The sequence below is a fragment of the Talpa occidentalis genome, unplaced genomic scaffold, assembly GCF_014898055.3.
Source record: "Talpa occidentalis isolate TD23 unplaced genomic scaffold, MPIMG_talOcc4v2.1 talOcc4.4, whole genome shotgun sequence".
NCBI lineage: Eukaryota > Metazoa > Chordata > Mammalia > Eulipotyphla > Talpidae > Talpa > Talpa occidentalis.
Genome location: NW_023604295.1, coordinates 56416901 through 56438761, shown reverse-complemented (window position 1 = coordinate 56438761; position 21861 = coordinate 56416901). Strand labels below are relative to the sequence as shown.

The 21861-nt window shown below is 37.8% G+C and overlaps 1 protein-coding gene, 1 long non-coding RNA gene and 1 pseudogene across 3 annotated transcripts; 2 read left to right on the top strand and 1 right to left on the bottom strand.

Moving 5' to 3' along the window:
* Nucleotides 1-317: 317 nt before the first annotated feature.
* LOC119256835 (uncharacterized) lies at nucleotides 318-8295 on the bottom strand. Of its 2 annotated transcripts, XR_008553881.1 has the most exons (4): nucleotides 8223-8295; nucleotides 6004-6118; nucleotides 3974-4036; nucleotides 318-466 (listed from the first exon to the last, which is right to left on the bottom strand). It is a non-coding gene; the product is annotated as an uncharacterized LOC119256835 (long non-coding RNA). The 2 variants fall into 2 exon arrangements; XR_005127898.2 differs by lacking the exon at nucleotides 3974-4036.
* A 6212-nt stretch (nucleotides 8296-14507) lies between these two features.
* On the top strand, nucleotides 14508-15790 carry CCDC54 (coiled-coil domain containing 54). Its single transcript, XM_037524595.2, has one exon. It carries the CDS (start codon nucleotides 14750-14752, stop codon nucleotides 15731-15733), a length of 984 nt encoding a protein of 327 aa, XP_037380492.1. The 5' UTR covers nucleotides 14508-14749; the 3' UTR covers nucleotides 15734-15790.
* A 4967-nt stretch (nucleotides 15791-20757) lies between these two features.
* On the top strand, nucleotides 20758-21272 carry LOC119256833 (translationally-controlled tumor protein-like; annotated as a pseudogene).
* The last annotated feature ends 589 nt before the right edge of the window (nucleotides 21273-21861 follow it).

The window sequence follows — 21861 nt, the reverse complement described above, 5'->3', positions numbered from 1 at the left end:
TGCCTCTAGAAAATTTAAAAAAAAAAAAAAAAAAAAAAAGAAATTTAGGGTAAATATCTTTCTGTATTTTTTCCAATCTACCTTAAGAAAAATAATAGAATACATGTGCTGATGTTGCTTAGTGTAAGGAACAGGCTCTGTGTCAAATTCTCTATCATATTTAATGCTCACAATAACCCTACAGGGTAGACATGCTTATTCCATTTTCTAAATAAGCGGTGGAGATTGGCTTGAGATCATAGAACTAGCAAGTGGCAGAGCTAAGTCTTGAACCACGGCGGTCTAAGCACAAACAGCACTTCCCCACTCACTGTACCAATTCACCAACCTCCAAGCACACTGCACCTTCCATCCACCTGAGAGCCCACCTCAGGCACTGTCAGGCTTTCCTGTGTATTCTTACTTCACTCTCTTCCACTGCAACATGAGCCCATTGTCTTCATTTACACATTGTCTCAACATTATGCTAAGTGGAATAAATCAGAGAAGGAGAATTACTGTCGCATATCATATGGAATCTAAAATAGCAAACCTCTAGAAACAGAGTAAAATGGTGTTTGCCAATGACTGGGGGTGGGGGGGGATATGGAGGTGTAGGTCAAAGGGTATCATTTCTCAATTAGAAGATGAATAAGTTCTTAGGATTTCAGGTACAGCATGACAACAATAGTTAACAATACTGTATTGTATACTCAAACATTGGAGAGTAATGCTTTAACGTTCTCACCATAATGACAACAAAATTGTAATTATGTGAGGTGAAGAATGTGTTAATTAAACTTACTGTGATAAAAATTTCCCAATATATACATATATTAATTCAGCATTTTGGACCCCTTAGACTTAAACAATGTTCAATGTCAATCACATCTCAAGAAACTGGAAAAATAAAAATAAAATTTAAAAATTTTAATTTCTTTGAAAACTTTAGGCTCCTATATTGCAAGAATTGTGTTTTATCTGAGTATCCTCATCTGTATTAATGCATAATTTAAACAAGCAATACATTTTAATTCATTTCTAACAACATGCTAAGCGCTAGGAATATACTTGAGAGTCTAAAGTATCTGGAGCTGCTGTTATTACTATGGTGAATTTATTTAAGATATCAAAATACACATATTGAACTCCAACTATATATGGCATTGATTCTGTATATTCTGTGACATACATAAGAAGTCTAGGACATACTCCCTACTCTCAACAAGTTTATAGTTCAGCTGCATAGAGAGATAAAACTAATACATGAAAAGGTAAATAATTAAAGAGTTATATTTCTATCCAGGAGGATAAAACAGTGTTATGTGATGACTAGTTTGCTATAGATAAAAGAACTTCTGTAGTAAAAAGTGTTGCAGTGTAGATTTTATATATATTCAAGCAGATTTTTTTTAATCTTGATTTTTTGTAATCTTTGTTATGGCAATGTTCACTGTGAATTCCCAAGCATTTGATACTTTGCCATGTTTTCCAAACTTGTTCATAAATGGAACACTTGTTTCATGTGACTACATAGCTTCTGTGTTTAAAAAAATGAAAAAGAAAAAGCGCTGTCTATTGTGGAAACCCTTTTAAAGAACTTATCAGGCAAATGTCATTAATTACATAACATGCAAGGCACAACCGCTATATGCTGACTTCATGGACCACATTGGTTGTGGGTGCTTCTATTTAAAGAGCTGGGACATGGTCTCACAATTCTCAACTAAGTCCTATCTAGACACCCCCAACTGATTAAGAATATGTAGTGAAATATTTTGGTCATCTTTAGAATTAATCATAGGAGTTAAAGGAAGAAGAAACAACTGTGATCTGGAATAAAGCAGCTTCAAGGAGGAGATAAATATTGAACTGAGCTTTGAAATGTGAATGAAAAATTCCTTCATGCCAAAGTGACAAAACTTTTTTTTACTTAGATGAAAGTATTTGCTTACTCCAGTCTTTCCTGCAGTATTCTGGGGAAAAGAAGGTTAAGGGACAAAAATGGAAATACATACACTATCAGCTATTATTAGGCTGAAAGTAGTCACTAAATATAGTCTCATTCATACATAAAGGACTCATAAGAACTACTAAATAAACACTGCTGATGTGACCAAATCTCTTCATGTAGAACTTTCCAGCATGGGTACTGGGAGGATAATCTAATGGTCACATGGTAAGGGGTGGTACAATGTTCTCCACCCCCTTGACAGAGTCAAGAGCAGGTGAAGTTACAATATATAACATGGAAGGCATTTGGGCTCAGGGAAAGAAGAGAGGGGAGAGCTCTTGCTTCTGTACCCAGACATGCATCCTGGTATTGCTGAGAAGGAGGCATGGAAAGAGACATGCAGAGACTGAGAAACACATGCAGAGGCTGACGATAGGAAAGAGCTATCTCGATGTGGTATCTCCTTTCATCCCAGCTTTCTGGAAGCTACTTCAGAACCCTTTTCTCGTGGTTCCCCATGAGAAGATGCCTTAGCCTTGTGGCAGGCTTGCAGCCCTCACTGTCCCCGTTTCAGGCCAACCCTGTTTGACTGGGCATTTGCCCACAAGGGGATGGGTAATTTCAGGTGTTTTATTGGGGGAACTAATATTCTTTCTTCTCGCCTCTCTCTATGCACCCTAATTATATTAGTTATTCACACTAAGAGTATGCTTGGCTTTTGTGAACATGCATGGCTGGATCCCTTTAGTTTGGGGGTCCCTGGGTACACCTTAGTTGCATGGTAACAAAATGTTTAATTTCTCCACCTTTTATTCTTAGCTGCATAAAAGACAGAAATCAGATCCATGGAACATCAGATCCTGATTCCCTGCCAAGCTATTTCCCCAAAGTTTTTCACAACCTTCTCATCGTTTTCCAGCTGCGGCCCAACTTGCTACAGTCAAACACTGAGAGGGGAAGTCAGTGAGAGTTTTTATGTCACTAAAACTGTTTTTTTGGTGCTCTTCAACCCATAATCAACTAAGATGCCTATATAGCGTCCCTGCCCTGCAATTCTTTCTGAGCTGAAGTCTCTCTGCTTTGCAAGAAATAGGAAGACTAGCCCTCTCCCTACTACGTGTCAGTGCTTCTCACTTTAGACCCAAGGCAAAATTATCTCTATGTGTATGTCCCATGTTTACCTGAGTTACTGATGAACTTACTGATATTCCCTTCAGCTTCCGTGTAGACTCTTTTTTGGCAAATGATTTTCCATGGGTCTCTCACATTTCTGCATGGCTTATAAGCAGAGACACTGCTGCCTTTGTTCTGGATTATCTTTTTAAGGATGTTTCCACAGCCTAAAACCTTGAAAGATAGAATGTCTCCCTCTGGCTCAAAGGGCAGATTTGTTTACTATTGTCTGAGCCCAAACTCAGGAAGGCTCGCTCTCTGGCCATTTGAAAGATTTGAGCTCCCTAAATCTGAAGTTTTCTCACCTGTAACATACTCCATTGCACATGCAGTCACTGCCTAGCCCTCATTGCATTACCTGTGGGAACATGTAACATGCCAGTGACTGCATCAGTAATAAAGTCCTTTGTTCTGACCTGAGAGGGTCATGTCTTCTGCTAGCACACATGACATTGCTGAACTAACTTGTTAGCTTGCAAATAGGATAAAACCTGGGCCCTACGCAGTGGCTGATACATCCCTCACTCAGGATTCAGACATATGTCCTTGGATAACAACCCCCACCTAATATAGACACTGTGCTGTCATGAGCATTTCTCATCTCTTCCATCAAGAAAGAACAAATTTCACCTTCAAAGAGTTTAGTCCACTAATGGTTTCTAGCTACAGTAAGCTCAGTTTTCAGAGACCATGTTATTCCTGAGCGACCCCACACAAAGTCTGAGGAGGGTGTTAGTAGGGTCAGGACATTTCTGCTCAGTAAAGGGCTCAATCTCATGGACATTCTTTGCTCCAGAGTTCAGGGCTGGTTTTGCTGAGGATTAGTCATATCTGTAGGCTTTCCTTGCTCAATAAAATTCCTCTCACCTTCATCTTCACAGATGTTTCCCCAATCAACTCATGCTCCCAAATCTATATCATGTCTTCGTCCTAGAGAATGTAATCAATATGGCTGTATCCAGTTACAGACATCCAAAAAATCATTCTCCTTCCTCTGAGAAGACCCTATGTAAATAAATTCTTATATATTAACATCTCATGTGAATATCCAGGTTTACCCAACAGGCCAGGCATTTGAAATCCCAGCTTAGGTTCAAGTTAGAATTTCTACAGAATGAAAACTGCTCAACACAGCTTTATGTATTTTAAAAGATTATGTTAGGACATAAGTTTGTGAACTATTCATTTTCATTGAAAAATTAGCATGTAAAATGCATTTCTGTAAGAATAGAAAGTTAGTCTTAAATTTAGGTTATCATAAATAATATTCACTGAATTTTAATAAATCTAAATGTCATTAATTATAAGCATACCACTATTTTAAATATTCAGACAAAGCATCACCAATTAATCTATGGCACAGTGCTGAAATACCATCTATTATAAGATAAATTCCAATCTCAGACATACTGTGAAAGAAAATGTGCATCTTTCATCCAATGAAATACAAAATTATATGACCTTGGAAATTTCTTGAGCTCAGATTATTTATGTTTATGTTTAATATCTAAAGGAGACCTTAATAAAGACTCATCAATGCCTGAATTTTGCATGACATGTGATATGGAATCATCACTACAAGTTCTATCCTAAAGTCTATCTATCAGAATTTATAATAAAATATTGAATATATCACTTCTTTCATTTCTTAGTTCCTTAGCAATAAAATTAAGATATTTAATTTTACAGATTTGACCTGCAATAACTCTTACAAAACACTTGCCATGCTCCCCTAGATCACAAGGGATCAGTCCCCCACATCATCTCAGTCACTTTCATTGGAGCCCTGGGTAGATGCCATTCCTTTTGGCTCAAGAAATAAGACACAAAGACTTATATAAATATTTACAGAATTCTAGTGGCATACACTAAGTGCCGTGAAAGGCATGATGAAGAACAAATCAAATAGGGACCTTGACTTCACCATGCCTAGAAGATTCTTCTTACTTTGATTTATCCAGAACTCACTCTTTGTCTAAGGTTCTCACTGAGCCATTCCCAAACCACTGCATTCCACAGGCCTCACCCTCCTTTGAACCTTAAGTACTCAATTGCCTACACTTATTCTAGGTTCTTGAATCAAGCCACCTGAGCATTCTGGACACCTCCAGGCAAAATACCCATAAACAGATACTGGAGCCTGAATGATCCTTCTTCAACTGTCAGGAATTTTAAACCGGGGTATAATTTCCAGTGTCTATAAATGCCTTTGGGGCTGGGGAGTTGGAGGTGGGGACATGAGGGAGGTCTGTGAATTACTTGAAATTGCATGTAAAACTGTATGCATATGCTGTCTCCTGAGGAAGGAAGCAAAATTTTCATAGCATTCTCAAAGGAATACTGAAGCCAAAATAGTTAAAATATGTTTTACTAGGTTCGAAGCAATGAGGTCACTTTTTCGAACATTAACAATGAGCCTGACATCCATTTTACTTCAGCCTTAATTTCTAACAACAAAGAATGCAATTTCCTGAAATATGTTCTTTTATCTTTGTAAGTGCCATTAAAAAATTTAAATGCAATGTCCAGTGGAAATTACGACAAAGATTTTTGCCTATTTTTAGATGTAAGTGTCCTAGGACTTAAGCCAAGTTGCTATCATTTTACACTATATGGTAGGAGAGAAACCTGGGCACCTAAATAGAAAGACTGGTAACTAATTCTTACAAGTTACAGTGAGAATCATAGCCCTTAATACCTAAAATTGAAGCTGAAAATTATAGAAATATGTGTCCAATAAATCTGCTATTTCTCTCCATTTCCATCATTTACTTACATTAAACTATGACCACCAGAAAGAGACCTCAAATTTCTAGAAAGGCATGAACAAAAATGAAATCTTCAATCTTAGAAACATTCCTAAATATCTTTTATACTTCAGTCGGCTTTTGGCATACCAAAAACAGCTGCAGCAGCAATACACATTTGGGAGATGAGAGGGAAGGAGGCTTCAACAAATATTTAGAGCAATGAATATAGATTTTTCCCCTCTTTGATCATAGTTGCAAAAGCCTAGGCAGAGATGGAAAAGAAAAAAATAAAAGATTACTTTTCAGTTTTATGGTTTTCTTTTGGGCATTTTCTCTTTTGCATATAATTAGAGCATGTAAGGAGAAACAAGGTCTTTGTAATCCACACCCATATAGAAGAAAAGATGCATGTAGCTTTAAATAAAAAAGACCAAGTGATTCTAAAATGAAATCCCTTATGAAAAAACACTGAAGAAATGGTGCATAGTAATGCTCTGTGGGGTTGTATTTTTTTTAATGAGATGTTAGATAAATTTAAAAATTAGACATAATAAACATATTCATGTTAACCATTACGAAACTCCTTCAGTATATCAGCTTATGGTAAAATAGCTGCTCTTGTACAGATGACGTAGAATGGAAAGTAATATGCCCAAAATAGAGAGCAGACTAATGAGAGATGCAAAAATAGAGCAGAGAAATAAATACACATTTACTTCCCAGAGACACCAGTGCAAATTCCCTCAGAAACATAAAATGCCTTTGCAATAAATGTTCTTCAGTGAAGACTTTTCAGAAAAGCCCGTGCAATCTTTCACATTATATTTTAATCTCTAAAATATTAAACTAAGAAATAAGATGGCTTCTTGAACTTTGCAGTCCAAAGTACTGTTAAAAAGGAAAAAATCAACAGATCCAAAATGGAGGCATTTCTGCTAAACCCAAGACTAAATACCTAACCTAATGTGGTTTTCCAAGCCTCCCCTGGAATGTCATCTTAGTTGGTCAGTATGGAATTTTCTGGTCAGCACCAATGAGGTCATCTTTTCCATTACCCAAAGGAAAATGAGATAATCGGTCACAAATTCCTTTTCTATTCCCCATAGGTAGGTCACCTAAGCCTGAAACAATTCCCTCTTCCTTTATCTTGCCCTCTTTCTGCCTGTAAAAACTTTCATTTGTACAGCTTTCTACTTTAGATGGGATGCTGGGTGATTCATGAATCATTTAATAAAACCAATTAGATTTTTCAAATTAACTGTATTGGATTTTTGTTTTTTAACAGTACTATAAAGCATTATTACAACCGAATACCAAACACTAAAGCAGAGTTTTTCTTAAAGTTAAGGTGATATTAACATACCCAGACAACACTGAAAACTATAAAGAATCCCTAATTAGAAATGGAAAAATTAACATTCTTCTTCTTTCACACTTTATGATTTCTGGATTTGTTTACATTTTAAATCCTCATTTCCAATGTGATCATTAGGCATTCTGTATCTTTAATTTTCAGTGCTCCTTAAATGAAGTGCAGCGCAATCCAGAAAGAAGACAGAAAGTAAATCCTGGTCTGCGCCTGTCATATAATGGTTTCCCTAAAGATCTGCGAGATGATATAAATTCAGTGAAACAGAGGTGTTTAAGTAGACCAATTCACTGAATTTATTCACCAGTTCCATTAAAGGAAGGAGGTGAATGATTAAGCAAAAACACTTCTTTCTCTTTTTTCCAGTCATTTATTTTTATGGCTACATGAACTGTGCACATCAGTACTTGTAAAGCACTGTAAAGAGTGTGTCAATCATAAGTTAAAGGGAGCAGAGACTTAATGGTAATATAAGAGAAGGGGAACCAAGAGGTGAAGTTGAGAATTACAGAAACCAAGCAACCTTATGTAATATATTACCAGGGAGAGTCAAGCATAACAGAAAGAAGTGGAGGAAGATGACAGGGAGGAGAGATTACATAAAATACTAATGTGCCTCCAGGGTCCTAGAACTAAATGGTGAAGGGTTTGTCTAGATAAGCTAGAGAGAGTTCTTTATAAATTTGGAGTTCAGAGAATAAGATGACATGAATAAAAAGATAAGTGCTGGGTATCCAAATTGATGACAAATGCACTTGCAGGCATTCCCTCGGGGGGTTGGAGAATACACTGATTACCTGAGGTTCCCTGGAGGTATGAAAGTTTAATATATGGCACAGTGGGTAAGTATGCTGGGTATCTTAGTTCCTCTAATATCTGCACCATCAACACCTGTCCTGTTACCATCATTTACGGGACTCTCTCTCACTTACCCATGCTTTAGCTGTTTTCAGGTTCATAATTACTTCCATCTCAATTTACCTCCCCTGACACTTACCTGCTTCAGGTCTTTGGGGAAGCAATTATTAAATCTGTATCCCAAAATTGCTAAATGATCCCTCAGGAGCTGAGAACAGTTATCACAGTTTCCCTTTATGAGGCAAGCAATCCATTCCCTAGTTACCCAGGCTCAGCGGAGAATGTATACTTGGGCAACTACCCACAAGTGCATTCATTCACTCATTCATTCATTCATTCATTGAATAAAAATGTGTTGAGTACCAACTATATGTTAGACTTTGTCACACTAGAGATGAAGAATTGAACAAGTTTTTCTCCTCAAAATTCTCACAGTCTAGAGGGGACATAAATAAGCTAACAGTAACAACAGCATATGTTGATCATTGCTGAGTGTCGTCAACCTGAAAAATACTCATGCTGTAAGATAATCTGGAAGGTGTTTATGAAAGAATAAGAATCATGATTCGTGCACACCACCAAGATGCAGTCTCCAGGGTTAGAGCATAGGGAGTTCTAAGGGATCAGGAAGGAATGGTCTGCGATTAGGTCATTAGTGACACTTTGGGATTGGTTCCCAAGCCCATTTGTCTGCCTGTGGTTGGTGGGCAGAAAGTTTTCAGACAGAATGCTGCAAAATGGAGGCCTTCTGCTACAGACAGTGGGGGATAATTTCTTGTCTTTCCATGGCCACTAAATGGCTGAGTCAGGATGTTAAACTTTCACCTAGAATTCTCACATGGCAGCTTAGAGAAAAAATGAAGTCTAATTCACTCAAAATAGTTTCTACAGTGTGAACCCAGAGCATGTCAGGAGCATTGCTAAGACTACATGGGGAATCAGAACAGTCAAGACAAGGAAAGTGGTATCTGGATGTCTCCCACTGGAGGGAGAAAAATCTGCAGGGGGTTCCAGACAGACAGCACACAATGTTAGTTATAAAGGAAAAGTAGATTATTGTTACCAAATATTAGCTAAAATTCTTATCTTTCCATCATTTCTTCAATGGTGCTAATCTTACTCCTTTAGCTTCCATATTCATGGGAATTTAAAGTAGCTGTATGAACATAATTGACACCACAGAAGTGGCCCTCTGTCTTGTTCCACACACCCCTCTAACATGCCCCATATGTCCCAGTGCCACCAAACTCTATCACTTCCTTCAGACAATAGTGTGACATCACTGCTTCACAGACTACCTGTCTTGGATAGAGTATGTCTTTGTTTTCCTTCCCACCTCTCTAGGTCCAGTGCAACAGCTCTGAGGTCTATCTCATTCTCTTCTCTTCCTCATGGCTGAGTTCCTTCATGCTGAGTTCCTTCGTAAATACATGGCTTGTGTGATACAAACTTTGAGCTCTCTGATTAGCACACTTTTATTCCCTCGGGTCAGCCATCCTTTTAGATTTGAAAGATTTCCTTTACGCCTGTTCCTTAATCTTTTCTCTTATTCTGTACACGGCAATTGATGTTCATATGAGAAAGCCTGAGTTTTTATAAAGCTGGCTTTCAAATTGGGGGGTGGGGTGGGGAGTAAAAGACTACAATAATTTTTCATGATCACAGTCACTATGGGTACATGAGTAATAGTAGATGACTATAAGTATATTATGAAGGTTATAAGTAATACCCAATTGGTAGCAGGATAGCCATAATTCTACCCCATTCTCTTTTACTCTAGAAAGTACATTTAAAAGAAAGTAAAATAGGGTGATTTTATATACCTAATAATTGATTTTATATACCTATCTGACATAATAAATAAAGAGTTAAACCATGCAGTTTGCAGTAACATGGATGGAGCTAGAAGGGATCATGCTCAGCGAAATAAGTCAGAAAGAAAAAGAAAAATACTGGATGGTCTCACTCATAGCAGGGATTTAGAAAACCTAAATAAGGGACCAGGAAAAAGACTAATTAATACAAAGTAAAAATCAAAGTCAACAAGCAACTATAAACCAGAGACAAAGTACGGGGCGGGGGGGGGGTGTGGGAGGAAGGGGCAGGGAGAGGAAGGACTAGAGTCAAAATAAGGGATGGTGCAATTGTATGGGGAATATAACCAAAATGAAAATGCATACATTGTGCAAAAATGAAAAAATGATGTAAGAATTATATAAAATAAAATATTTTTTTAAAATTTAAAAAAAGAGTTAAATACCAGCATTTATATATTAATAATATTATCTATTATTAGGTTCATCTCTCCAATGGTTATTCCATGCCTAACTCCATACGTGGTTGTACTAACTGTACTAGGAGACAGAATGCTATTTTGTCTGGCGTATTTGCTGCATTCTGGTGTTCTTCTAACCCAAATGCTTTATTTGATTAGTATATTGCACAGTGAGCGGCACATGCTTTATGCCTAAGTCATACAGATGGGAGAGAGAGGGAAGGAGGAAGGGATGGAAGGTGGGAGGGAGAGAATACAGAACTAAAGTGTCAAACTCTTAACCACTTCTTCCTTTTATTTGAAAAGGAGGTGAGAAGGAGGTGATCAAAGATGAGGAGGAAGAGGGTTTACAATATTGAGAACTTTAATCTTCAAAACCACTCTATGAAATACGTGCTGATTTGAATCCCATTTTACAGACTTGTGAGAGGTGTAGCTTGACTAAAAGCACAGCTAGTAAATGAGATGACCTTGAACTCTAACCTCTCTGGTTCCAAATACTCTTCCTGTAAAACTTCCACCTGGAGGACACCTTTCTTCTTCACTAAGAGTCTGCCACTAAGTTCAAGTCTCAGATGCATTTAATTTCCTGTTATTCATTCACTTTTTATCTGTTCTCACAAATTCACCCAAATCAATAGACTTTTGTCATCCCACTACAGCTTTTCATTGTCCAAGAAGCCCCAAATAGGCTGAGGCTTCTGTCACCAGCATTAATAAGAAATTAGGTTTATGTTTATTTCAATCCTACTACATTAATTTGTTTCATAAAAATAATCCATATACATAAATATTTTTGGTTGAAAATTTTATTTTTTTTAAGATTTATTTATTTATTTATACAAGCACTGGTACAGTCAGAAGTGCAGGAGGGTGAGAGAATTCACTAGAGCAGGGAGAAGAACAGGCAGAGTGACGAAGTACACTTCTGAGGGGAGCAGCGGGCGGCAGGAGAGGTCTGTGCGCCATGTGGGCCCCTCCCCGGTGGCCGGGGATCGAACCGGCGCTGCAGAGGCTGCGGGCAGCTTCGCAGCCCAGCAGCGCTCAACCGCTGCGCCACCTGGGAGGCCCTGGTTGAAAATTTTAAAGTCTATTTTTTATTATAGTTGTTATATTATTACTACTAACACCAATACAATAAGGCAATAATAGCTTCCAAATATTTGTTTTTATTTACTTAAGATAGCTCAACTTCTAAAGTCTTTACAAATTTCTGTTTCAAATAACTGATAAATAAAATAATCAACTAAACCTTTAGATTTTCTCATATTGCTAAACAAAGTGTTAATCAAAACCAGTCTTCAGTAAGTATATAGTATGATTTTTCTAAAAATTGAGATGTCAGTCTCTTTCTGGGTTGACAAGTGTTTGTTTTTATTGTAGTTATGTGTCAGTAAAGGTAAAATACATGGATTCTGGAATCAGAATATGATGATTTGAAATTTGACTCTGCCCATTTTTTAGCAGAAAGTAAAATTGACTTCTATGAAATTCAATTAAATAAGCTAATATTTAAATGAATATAAGTTTAACTGCATAATAAATATGCACCCAATAAGACCTAGCTGTTATTAACCCAGAGAGAGTAATTACTACAAGCAATTCCTATAATTTCATTGAGAACTCTTGTAAAGCAAGAATACTTAATCTACAAATTGCCTCCAAATGTAATGAAATTTTAATACTAAAGTTAACAATTAATGAAGATGATATAATAGTACATTTTGGAGATATTTAATTAAATATTTATTGTTTCAATCTTGTAGCTTTCTTTTAGTATTCTGAACCATTTATTTTTTTCCCAGCCTCAAATATTTCTATTTGCCCTTGCAAAGTTTATAGGCCCTAAGCAATGTGTCTGCAGTGCTTGATGGAGAGACTGGCCTTGGCCATGGTAAATAAAACAGCTTTGAATGCTACCTTCCCTGGCTCCAAATACCATTCCTGTGATAGCCTGTCTTGTGGAGAACAGTCTCCATTAGCAAGAGTTTGGGAGGTTTCTAGAAATTTTGGAAATGTTACCAAACAGGAATTCAAAGATAGAAAAGTAAAGCAAAAATCCAGATGTCAATGATGAGGCAAAATTCTTAAATTACTCTTGCCTAAGTTTAGAGTTTATACATAAACCTAGACCAAAACTGGCCCTGTAATAAGTCATAAATAGAAGAAAGAATGGCTGAAATGGGCACTGATCCAAGAAGGAATACCCTCTTTGATAGAGTAACTATAACTTGAGAAACAGCTGCTGTTATTGTAATAATTCCAAAACAGTCAATCTTATGGGACCAAAGAATAAAATTAAGTTTTTGCCACAATGTATAAAATGGATCAAATATCTACTAGTTCAAGGAGATTGGATTATAAGTACCATGATTTAGGAGATCCTACAAGAAGATACATGAAGAATGATGTTACTTTAATACTCTAAGGCAGTTCTTCTGATAATGTGTACAATGGACCATGAGGCCAAAAATATTTCAAATTAATACTAGAGCAGTATTGCCTTTTTCATTGTGCTGATATTTACATTTTGCAATTGCATTGCAAAAGCGATAGTGAGTAAAATTTTTGGTGCCTTAGCACAAACCCGGACAGTGACACTAAACTGTGCCAACAGTGGTGGTATTTGCACCTGCACTCAATCAGAGAAAAGAAGATAATACAATAAAAGAATAGTTTCACTCTAGAATAACTTTGATGAGGCAGCAAATATTTTTAATTTTATCAAGTCTCAATCCTGTATGCCTTTTAAATGTATGTGATATACTGGGAAGTATATAAAAAGCACTTCTGCTACTTACCAAAGAAAACAGGTTATTTTCAGGAAAAGTATTTACTTGAGTTACAAACTGAACTAGCCACTTGTTTTCATGTAATATCATTTTTACGTGAAATAGAAATTGGCAGCAAACTATTGTAGTCATATTTGAGCATTTGGCAAGATTTTTGAAAAATAAAATGGCTGTAGGCAGCCTGTCACTTTAAGGATAAAATTAGAATTCAAGATAAAATTAGAATTTTGGAATATTTTTATATGTCACTCTGACCTTGGCTTCTTCCCAATACTCAAAGACTTTCCTGGTGAGACTGGTGGTGATATAAATGAATATGATATTTTGATATTAAAAAAAATGAACTAACACTTGGAAGATATGAATAATTCAATGGGTCATTATTTTTCAAAGGGCCAAATCATGATTTTTCACATCCATTCAAAATGGAAGATAGATCAATGAATTATAAAGAAAAAATATATAAGTTTATGGATTTGGTCTAAGATTACAAATTTTAGATTGCAAGTAACTTTCATTTAAATGTCATTTGTCAGATTTTGGCAGAGTAACAGAAAATAAAACCCTCAGTTATCTAAAAAGATTATTAAAATATTTTCTTCTTTTTGTTTACACACCTCCCTGAGGTCATATCTTCATTATACTCTTCAACCAAAACAAAATATGAAAACAAATACAATGCTAAATCAGACATGAGAATCCATGTTTTCTCCACTAGTCCGAGTATTTAAAAATGTGCAAATACGCAAATAATGCCACACTTCTCATTTTTTCTTTTAAAAATTTTAATTATTATTCATAAAAAAGTTATTTATCTAGGGCCTCCCTGGTGGCGCAAGGGGTTAAGCACCGCTCTTTGAAGCAATCAGCAACCTCTGCAGCACAAGTTCGATCCCTAGCTAGGGAGATGACCCGCATGGCACAGCAGACCTCTCCTATCTTGCCCGCTGCTCCCCTCAGCAGTGTATTTCAGTCAATCTGCCTGTTCTCCACTCTGTCTCTGGTGGATCCTCTCACCCCCCGCATCTCTGGCCTGTGCCCCAATTCTTGTATGCATAAATAAATATTTATGCATATTTATTTATGCATAAATAAATCTTTTTAAAAAGTTATTTATCTTAACATATAATAGGTTTTTTATTTTAATAAATTAATATTGTAAGACTTGCTTAGTTTTATTTTCTCATATGGTATATTGATTAATATAATTCACATAAACAAAAATACTATGGTCCTCAATATTTTTTATGAGTGAAAAAAGAGTGCTGTGGAAAAAAATTGAGAATTGCTGTCTTTAAGTTTAACTATATTTGAAGCTGGTGGCCATTGTGACATCAGCATCAGATCAATGATCACATATGAAAAATTCCATGCAGTTGACCATTACTTCAGAGTTCTGTAGTTGGACTGCCTTTTAAGAAGTTAACCACCTAAGAGTGACTACTATTGCCTTTGATGTTCTCCATAGCGCATTTGATGATGTTACCAGGAAAGACATCCAACAAATAGTAAGAGAAAGACCATTTCATGCTGATACTGCTTCTTCCTTTGATTCTGGTCAGGTTTCCCAACACTTTACCTCTTGTTTCATTATGAAAAATGTACAAACTTCAAACCAAAAGGGTAAAAGCTGCTGCTGGGCAGATGTGGTCTTCAAATCTCTCCAAAATCAGAAAATCTGTTAAAAATGTTTACCATAAATGTAAGAACCAATACTCAGAGTCAACTCGACATCCATCTAAGACTTCCTATGATTGTGACCAAGAAGACATTAGTACTGATGAAGAAATGAACCTAACGGTCATGTTCCAAGATATCAAAACTGCCCAAATTGAACTCCTCAGTAAAATGACCAATATTGTCAATGAAGTATCAAAAATCCAGAAAAATGTTGATTTTTATCAGAAGCAGACCGAGGGAATGGAAACTAGAATGAATGCAAATGAAAACAAACAACACACAATAACTAAAAGTTTCTTCTCTATGAAAGAAAATATTGATGCTTTAAAGAAGAAGGTGATAGAATTGGAAAACCAGAGTTTTTGCTCTAGCATACATTGCTTGGAGATTCTGGAAAGAGAAAAGGGTAAAGAGATCATAGAACTTCTTCACCAACTCATCCAACCAGAAACTTCGAAGAAAACATCTACCTCTACAGCCTCTGAAATCCCTTCAAAAGAACCGAAGACAATACCCAGTGATCTCCAGCCTACTGGTCAATCTGGGGAAAAAAATTCTCCCAAAGTTAAAAATTTGAAGAAAAGTAACCAACAAAATGCATCAAGACGCTTAAAAAAGGCAAGTCCACATATTCATATTTACCCAGACTTTAGTACATGGATCAAGCTAACTTTTGTCCATGGAGAAAAGTGGGGATTTTTTCTTAGTCCTACAAAACTAGAGGAATTCCTTCAGTGGCTTCTTTCTAGGCCAACCATTCCTCCTGAGGAACCACAACTCATAACCCAGAAATATTATCCACTCACTGGACCTATTGCAGGCTTGACCACAATCTGTCTCTCTGTTTTCAACTACATTTACTGTCTTTTTGGTTCCTCAAAAGAGCAAGTAACTCGACTATAAACTTATTTTCTGCTTTGCTTGGCACAAAATAAAATTAACCTGGTTGCTCCAAGCAGTTACACATTTTTGTAGTTGTTGTGAATTCTTTCATAGTTTGCTCACTGTGGGTTCACTCTCTGCTAAGTTGCCATGTGTCTGCAGTAAGTGAAGGTATATCTTTCCATTGGATAATAGTGGTGTATTTTCTATCAATGTTCTTGTCTTCTCAAAGGTAATTCAGGAGGATTCATCTAGTGCCTATTTCATAAGTAACTGGAAGCAAAGAGTTGGGGGGGTCAAGGAAATATGAAATGCATTTGGTAGGTCCCCCATCAGTGTTCTCTGCATGCCTTTGTAGATAAGATTGTGATGCCAGAGACAGACTGCAGCTGCCTTTAAACAGCATTGAGTGAAAACTAACCCGGTATTGAAAGGACTAGTAATTACCAGAACATTCACTGCAAAAATGGGATTCTTCTTTCAAATTCAGTTTTACCTTTTTTTTTTAATAGAGGCATGTTTTATTTATTTATTTGTTTGTTTGTTTGGTTTTTTTGTTTATACATGCACTGGGTACAGTCAGAAGCGCGGGAGGGTGAGAGAATTCACCAGAGCCAGAGCAGGGAGCAGAGCAGGCAGAAGGACCGAAGTACACTGCTGAGGGGAGCAGCGGATGGCAGGGGAGGTCTGCGCGCCATGTGGGACCCTCTGCCAGTGGCCGGGGAGCAGCCGGGGATCGAACCGGCACCAGAGAGGCCGTGGGCAGCTTTGCAACCCAGCGCTCAACCGCTGCACCACCAGGGAGGCCCCAGTTTTACCTTTATTAAGCAATTGTGAAAGGGGAAAAACTGAAGGTGGTATAATTTTTACATCTTCATGAAAGAGATAAATGACATGTCCTTTTTGTAGTTTTGATAGGGGAAAAGGAAAATTTAGGGAGAGATGTATGAACCAAGTTACACCTCAACTTATTAATACCATCAATTCCTATATGGTAAGGTCTGGTTTTCCATATGAGCCACGTACCACATATCCAGAGTAGGCCACATAATAGAAGGTTGCCATTGTAATGCAATTTTTCTAAACATGATACAAAATAATTACAAAAAGAATATTTCCTTCACCACTTAACTCAGTAAATGAAATATGTCAATAGTCATATGCTGTTTAACAAATAATTTACAAATGCTCTTGGCAAATTATTCTGAGTTTTAAGTTATTTAAGTTATTCTGAGTTAATGATTTGAAAGGAGGACTCCAGCATTTTGATAAGAACAGCCCAGTTTCAAACCATGGCCAGCCATGCAGTATAATTTTTTTTCATTTACAAATGCATTTGATCACTTCACTTGATCCTTTTTAACAAGTATATAGATGCACAGCATGGATGGTACCATCATATGCCTACTTAAAACAGCACTAAATATTATGTGGGCTTGCTTTAAATGGGATAAATTATTGTTCTGATAAGCAATCTCTCTGCCTTTATTTATCATCACAGATATCCACAGAGAACAGCTAGAGTTCTAGTTTGACACATGGGCTGCTGCCCTCACAAAGGCAAATGACATCACAAATGGCATCTGGGAGAGTAAAAAGTGACTCAGCTGGTATTTGCTTGGGTCATCTGAGTTCTATATGAATGCTTGCTTTCATTATTCTCCTTTTACATGCCTTCTTACTCTTGTTTAATGCTTCTAGAGAAGCAAAGAGTTAGGGAAAGAGCATAAAGTCGTCAATTCTGAACAGTTTAAATTTCACACTTACTTTCTTCTCAACTAGCTTTGTTTTGTCAGCCATAAAAAAGGGAAACATATTAACTTAGAAAATGTTTCTTCAGTGTTTGCTAATAGCACCAGATCATTGTGGAAGATAAAAGTAAAAGTAGAAGACATTCCCTATGCTATAGACACATGACATCAAATGCGATAAAGTGTGTGCAAACTCTAATGCATGACAAACATGTTGGCAAGCAAAGAGTAATAGAAAAAGTCCTCTTGATATTAGAAAAGAAAGAGCTGATGCTCATAGCAGGAATCTAGAAAACCTAAATAAGGGACCAGGAAAAAGAATAACTATAAGAAAGAAAAAAATCAAAAAATCAAAATCAATAAACAACTATAAACCAGAGACACACTGTGGGGGGGGGCAGGGAAAGGAGAGATTGGGGACATGATAAGGGGGGTGCAATTGTATGGGGAATATAAAAATAATTTTTTTTAATAAATAAAATAAATTACTTTTTTTTTAAGATTTATTTATTTATACAAGCACTGGGTACAGTCAGAAGCGCAGGAGGGTGAGAGAATTCACCAGAGCCAGAGTGGAGAACAGAACAGGCAGACTGACAAAGAAATACACTGCTGAGGGGAGCAGCGGGAGTGGCAGGAGAGAACTTCCGCGTCATGTGGGACCCTCACCAACGGCCGGGGATCGAACCAGCCCTGCCAAGGCTGCGGGCAGCTTCGCAGCCCAGCACTCAACCCCTGTGCCACCAGGGGAGGCCCATAAAATTACTTTTGAAATTCAAAAAAAAAGAAATTTTCATTGAGGTTGCATTAAATGTAAATATTAATGTGAAGACAATCAATGTCCTTCAATACTCAAAAAAAAAAAAGAAAGAAAGAAAGAAAGAGTTGATGAACCTAACAGTAAGACAGTGAGGCCAGGAGAGAAGGAGTCAGGGGGGCAGTGTACCAGGTAGAAAGACAAACAGGCACTGGAGTGGAGCTGGAGAGGAACGTGGGAGATGGAAGTCACCAAGCATTTTATAAACGTAATGTGTAAGTACTGACAGGGTATTATTTCAACCCTTTTCTAGATCTCATTTTTCTCTTAAGGGATTCCCCACCATGTTCATTTTAACCTGTTGTGACTGCCACAAGAATGTTAGAGGAAGTTAAAATGAGAAGGACACATAATGTTCTCAGGGTCTCAAACTTTTCCATAAAGATGACTGTCCTGGTAATTTTGCTTTTGAGTCAGTTATTTATCAGCTTTAGACAAGATGACGCATTACTTGTTAAAATTGTGACTCAACTTGTACTACCTGTGAGCAAGTAATTTTCCCCCAGTCCATTCTTTCAAATGCACCTGCTCTCACCCAATTCAGCTGTGAGGTCCCTCCTGTCCACATCTGTCCTCCAGTGACTCACAAGCTCTCTCGTCCATCTTAGTCACCACCTCCCAGTTAATTCAATTCAGCTTAAAAATATGTGTTTGCTTGTCCCCCACCTCTCTTGCCAATTTCATATTTTCCTCTTTTAATGGGAGGCCCACCCTCCCTGTTCCCCTCTCCTCTCCCATTCTTCCCTGGTTCATGTGATCATGTCTTCCATGTTCTCTCTTCTGGCAGATACCCCTTGGTTTCTTAGATGGTTCCTCTGCCACTAAGTAAATACAGCAGAAGAATTGTGCCTTACCACAGTGGAACACTACAAAGGTAAAAAATGCAGGGTGGAAAGTGTCGTGTAAGTTCTGCTAAGGCATTTGGATTTTACTATCCTTGATATGAGGAGCAATAAAAAGATTTTAGAGCTATTTAAAAAGTTGCCCTTTCAGAAAAGGTTTATGGACATCTTGGATGTTGGGGTACCAAGCAGGAAAATTTTTAATTATTAAAGTGTATTATAAAGGCTTGAACCAAAACAGTGAACTGTTAAAATACAGATGCTTGAAATACAGATGCTGGGCCTCCCTGGTGGCGCAAGGTGTTGAGCGCAGCGCTGTGGAGTTGTCCACAACCTCTGCAGTGTGGGTTCGATCCTGGCCAGCTGGGGAGCTACCCACATGGCACATCAGACCTCTCCTGTCTCTCCCGCTGCTCCTCTCAGCAGTGTATTTCAGTCAGTCCACCTGTTCTGTTTCCCGTTCTGTCTCTGGTGAATCCTCTCACCCTCCCACACATCTGGCCTGTACCCCGGTTCTTGTATGCATAAATAAATAAATCTATTTTTAAAAAAAGTAAAATACAGATGCTTATCTTTGATGACTCCCAAATCAGAGACTGCTCCCATCCAGTCTCTGCTGGGACATCCTGATAATTCCTTTCCAAGCAACTACTTACCTTCTCCATTTGGATCTCTACTGCACACTCAAACTGGTTGTCCTTAAAATGAACTTTAATAGCTCCTTCTTCTTTTGCCTCAGACCCATTTCTCTTTCTATGTCCCTCACTGGTAATGGCCTTACAATGCAAGTTATCCATGTCCCCAAACTCATCTTCTCCCCCACTTATTTATCTCCTAAGTAGTCATCAAATCTTTCCCTGTTTATCTTTCCAACAATTCACAAAACCCACCCCTTTATCTCCCCACTTCACTTTTTTGGTTCAAGCCTTGATAATACACTTTAATAATTAAAAATTTTCCTGCTTGGTACCCCAACATCCAAGATGTCCATAAACCTTTTCTGAAAGGGTAACTTTTTAAATAGCTCTAAAATCTTTTTATTGCTCCTCATATCAAGGATAATAAAATCCAAATGCCTTAGCAGAACTTACACAACATTTTCCACCCTGCATTTTTTACCTTTGTAGTGTTCCACTGTGGTTAAGGCACAATGCTTCTGCTGTCAGACTGGCCTGATGTGAAAACTGGCTCTGTCACCTTTCTATGTGGCTTTGACATTAAGCCAAAGTTTAAATTCTCAAAGCCTTAGTGTCCTGTTTTCCTAAAATAAGAATAATAATCAGGGATTGTGGTCAGAAATAATGGGATTGTTATATGAAACTCTTAAAAGCATATTTTATATGCAGTAAATATGACATAAATGTCATTGATCATTACTTTCTCATCTTTGTCTTCCCATATAAAACTTCACATAAAAACCACCATCTACACACAGTATCTTACAGATTTTTTTTTTTTTTAAATCTTATGTCTTTATATACTTGCTGCTCCGACTCTCTTGAATGCTTTTCTTTTATCTGGATAATAAGCAATAATTTGAGTATCAGCTGAATCTCAACTCAAATACTTTCTAAGACACCTTCCTTGATTTTTCCACTTAAGCTGCACCGCGCTCGCTCCGAGCTCCGGGCTCCTGCTAAGCTAGCGACGCCGTCGAGCCGCCATCATGATTATTTACCGGGACCTCATCATCCATGATGAGATGTTCTCCGACATCTACAAAATCCGGGAGATCGTGGACGGGCTGTGCCTGGAGGTGGAGGGAAAGATGGTCAGTAGGACAGAGGGTAACATTGATGACTCGCTCATTGGTGGAAATGCTTCCGCTGAAGGCCCCGAGGGCGTCGGTACCAAAAGCACAGTAATCACTGGTGTTGATATTGTCATGAACCATCACTTGCAGGAAACCAGCTTCACAAAAGAAGCCTACAAGAAGTACATCAATGATTATATGAAATCAATTAAAGGCAAACTTGAAGAACAGAGGCCAGAGAAGAGTAAAACCTTTTATGACAGGAGCTGCAGAACAAATCAAGCACATCCTTGCTAATTTCAAAAACTACCAGTTCTTTATTGGTGAAAACATGAATCCAGATGGTATGGTTGCTCTGCTGGATTACCGTGAGGATGGTGTGACACCATATATGATTTTTTTTTTTTTTTTAATAGAGGCATGTTCCATTCACCCATTTGTTTGTTTGTTTGCTTTGTTTACACATGCACTGGGCACAGTCAGAAGCTCGGGAGGGTGAGAGGATCCACCAGAGCCAGAGCAGGGAGCAGAACAGGCAGAAGGACCAAGGTACACTGCTGAGGGGAGCAGCGGGCGGCAGGAGAGGTCTGCGCACCATGTGGGACCCTCCTATGGTGGCCGGGGAGCAGCCAGGGATTGAACCGGCGCCGCAGAGGCTGCGGGCAGCTTCGCAACCCAGCGCTCAACCGCTGCGCCACCGGGGAGGCCCCATATATGATTTTCTTTAAGGATGGTTTAGAAATGGAAAAATGCTAACAAATTTGGCAATTACTTGGAACTATCACCTGTCGTCATAACTGGCTGCTGCTTTTCATTGACACAACACCAGGACAGACAAATGGGACTGATGTCATCTTGAGCTCTTCATTTATTTTGACCTTGATTTATTTGGAGAGGAGGCATTGTTTTTAAGAAAAACATGTCTTGTTGGTTGTCTAAAAATAAAATGCATTTAAACTCATTTGAGAGAAAGCCTCTTAGTTTCC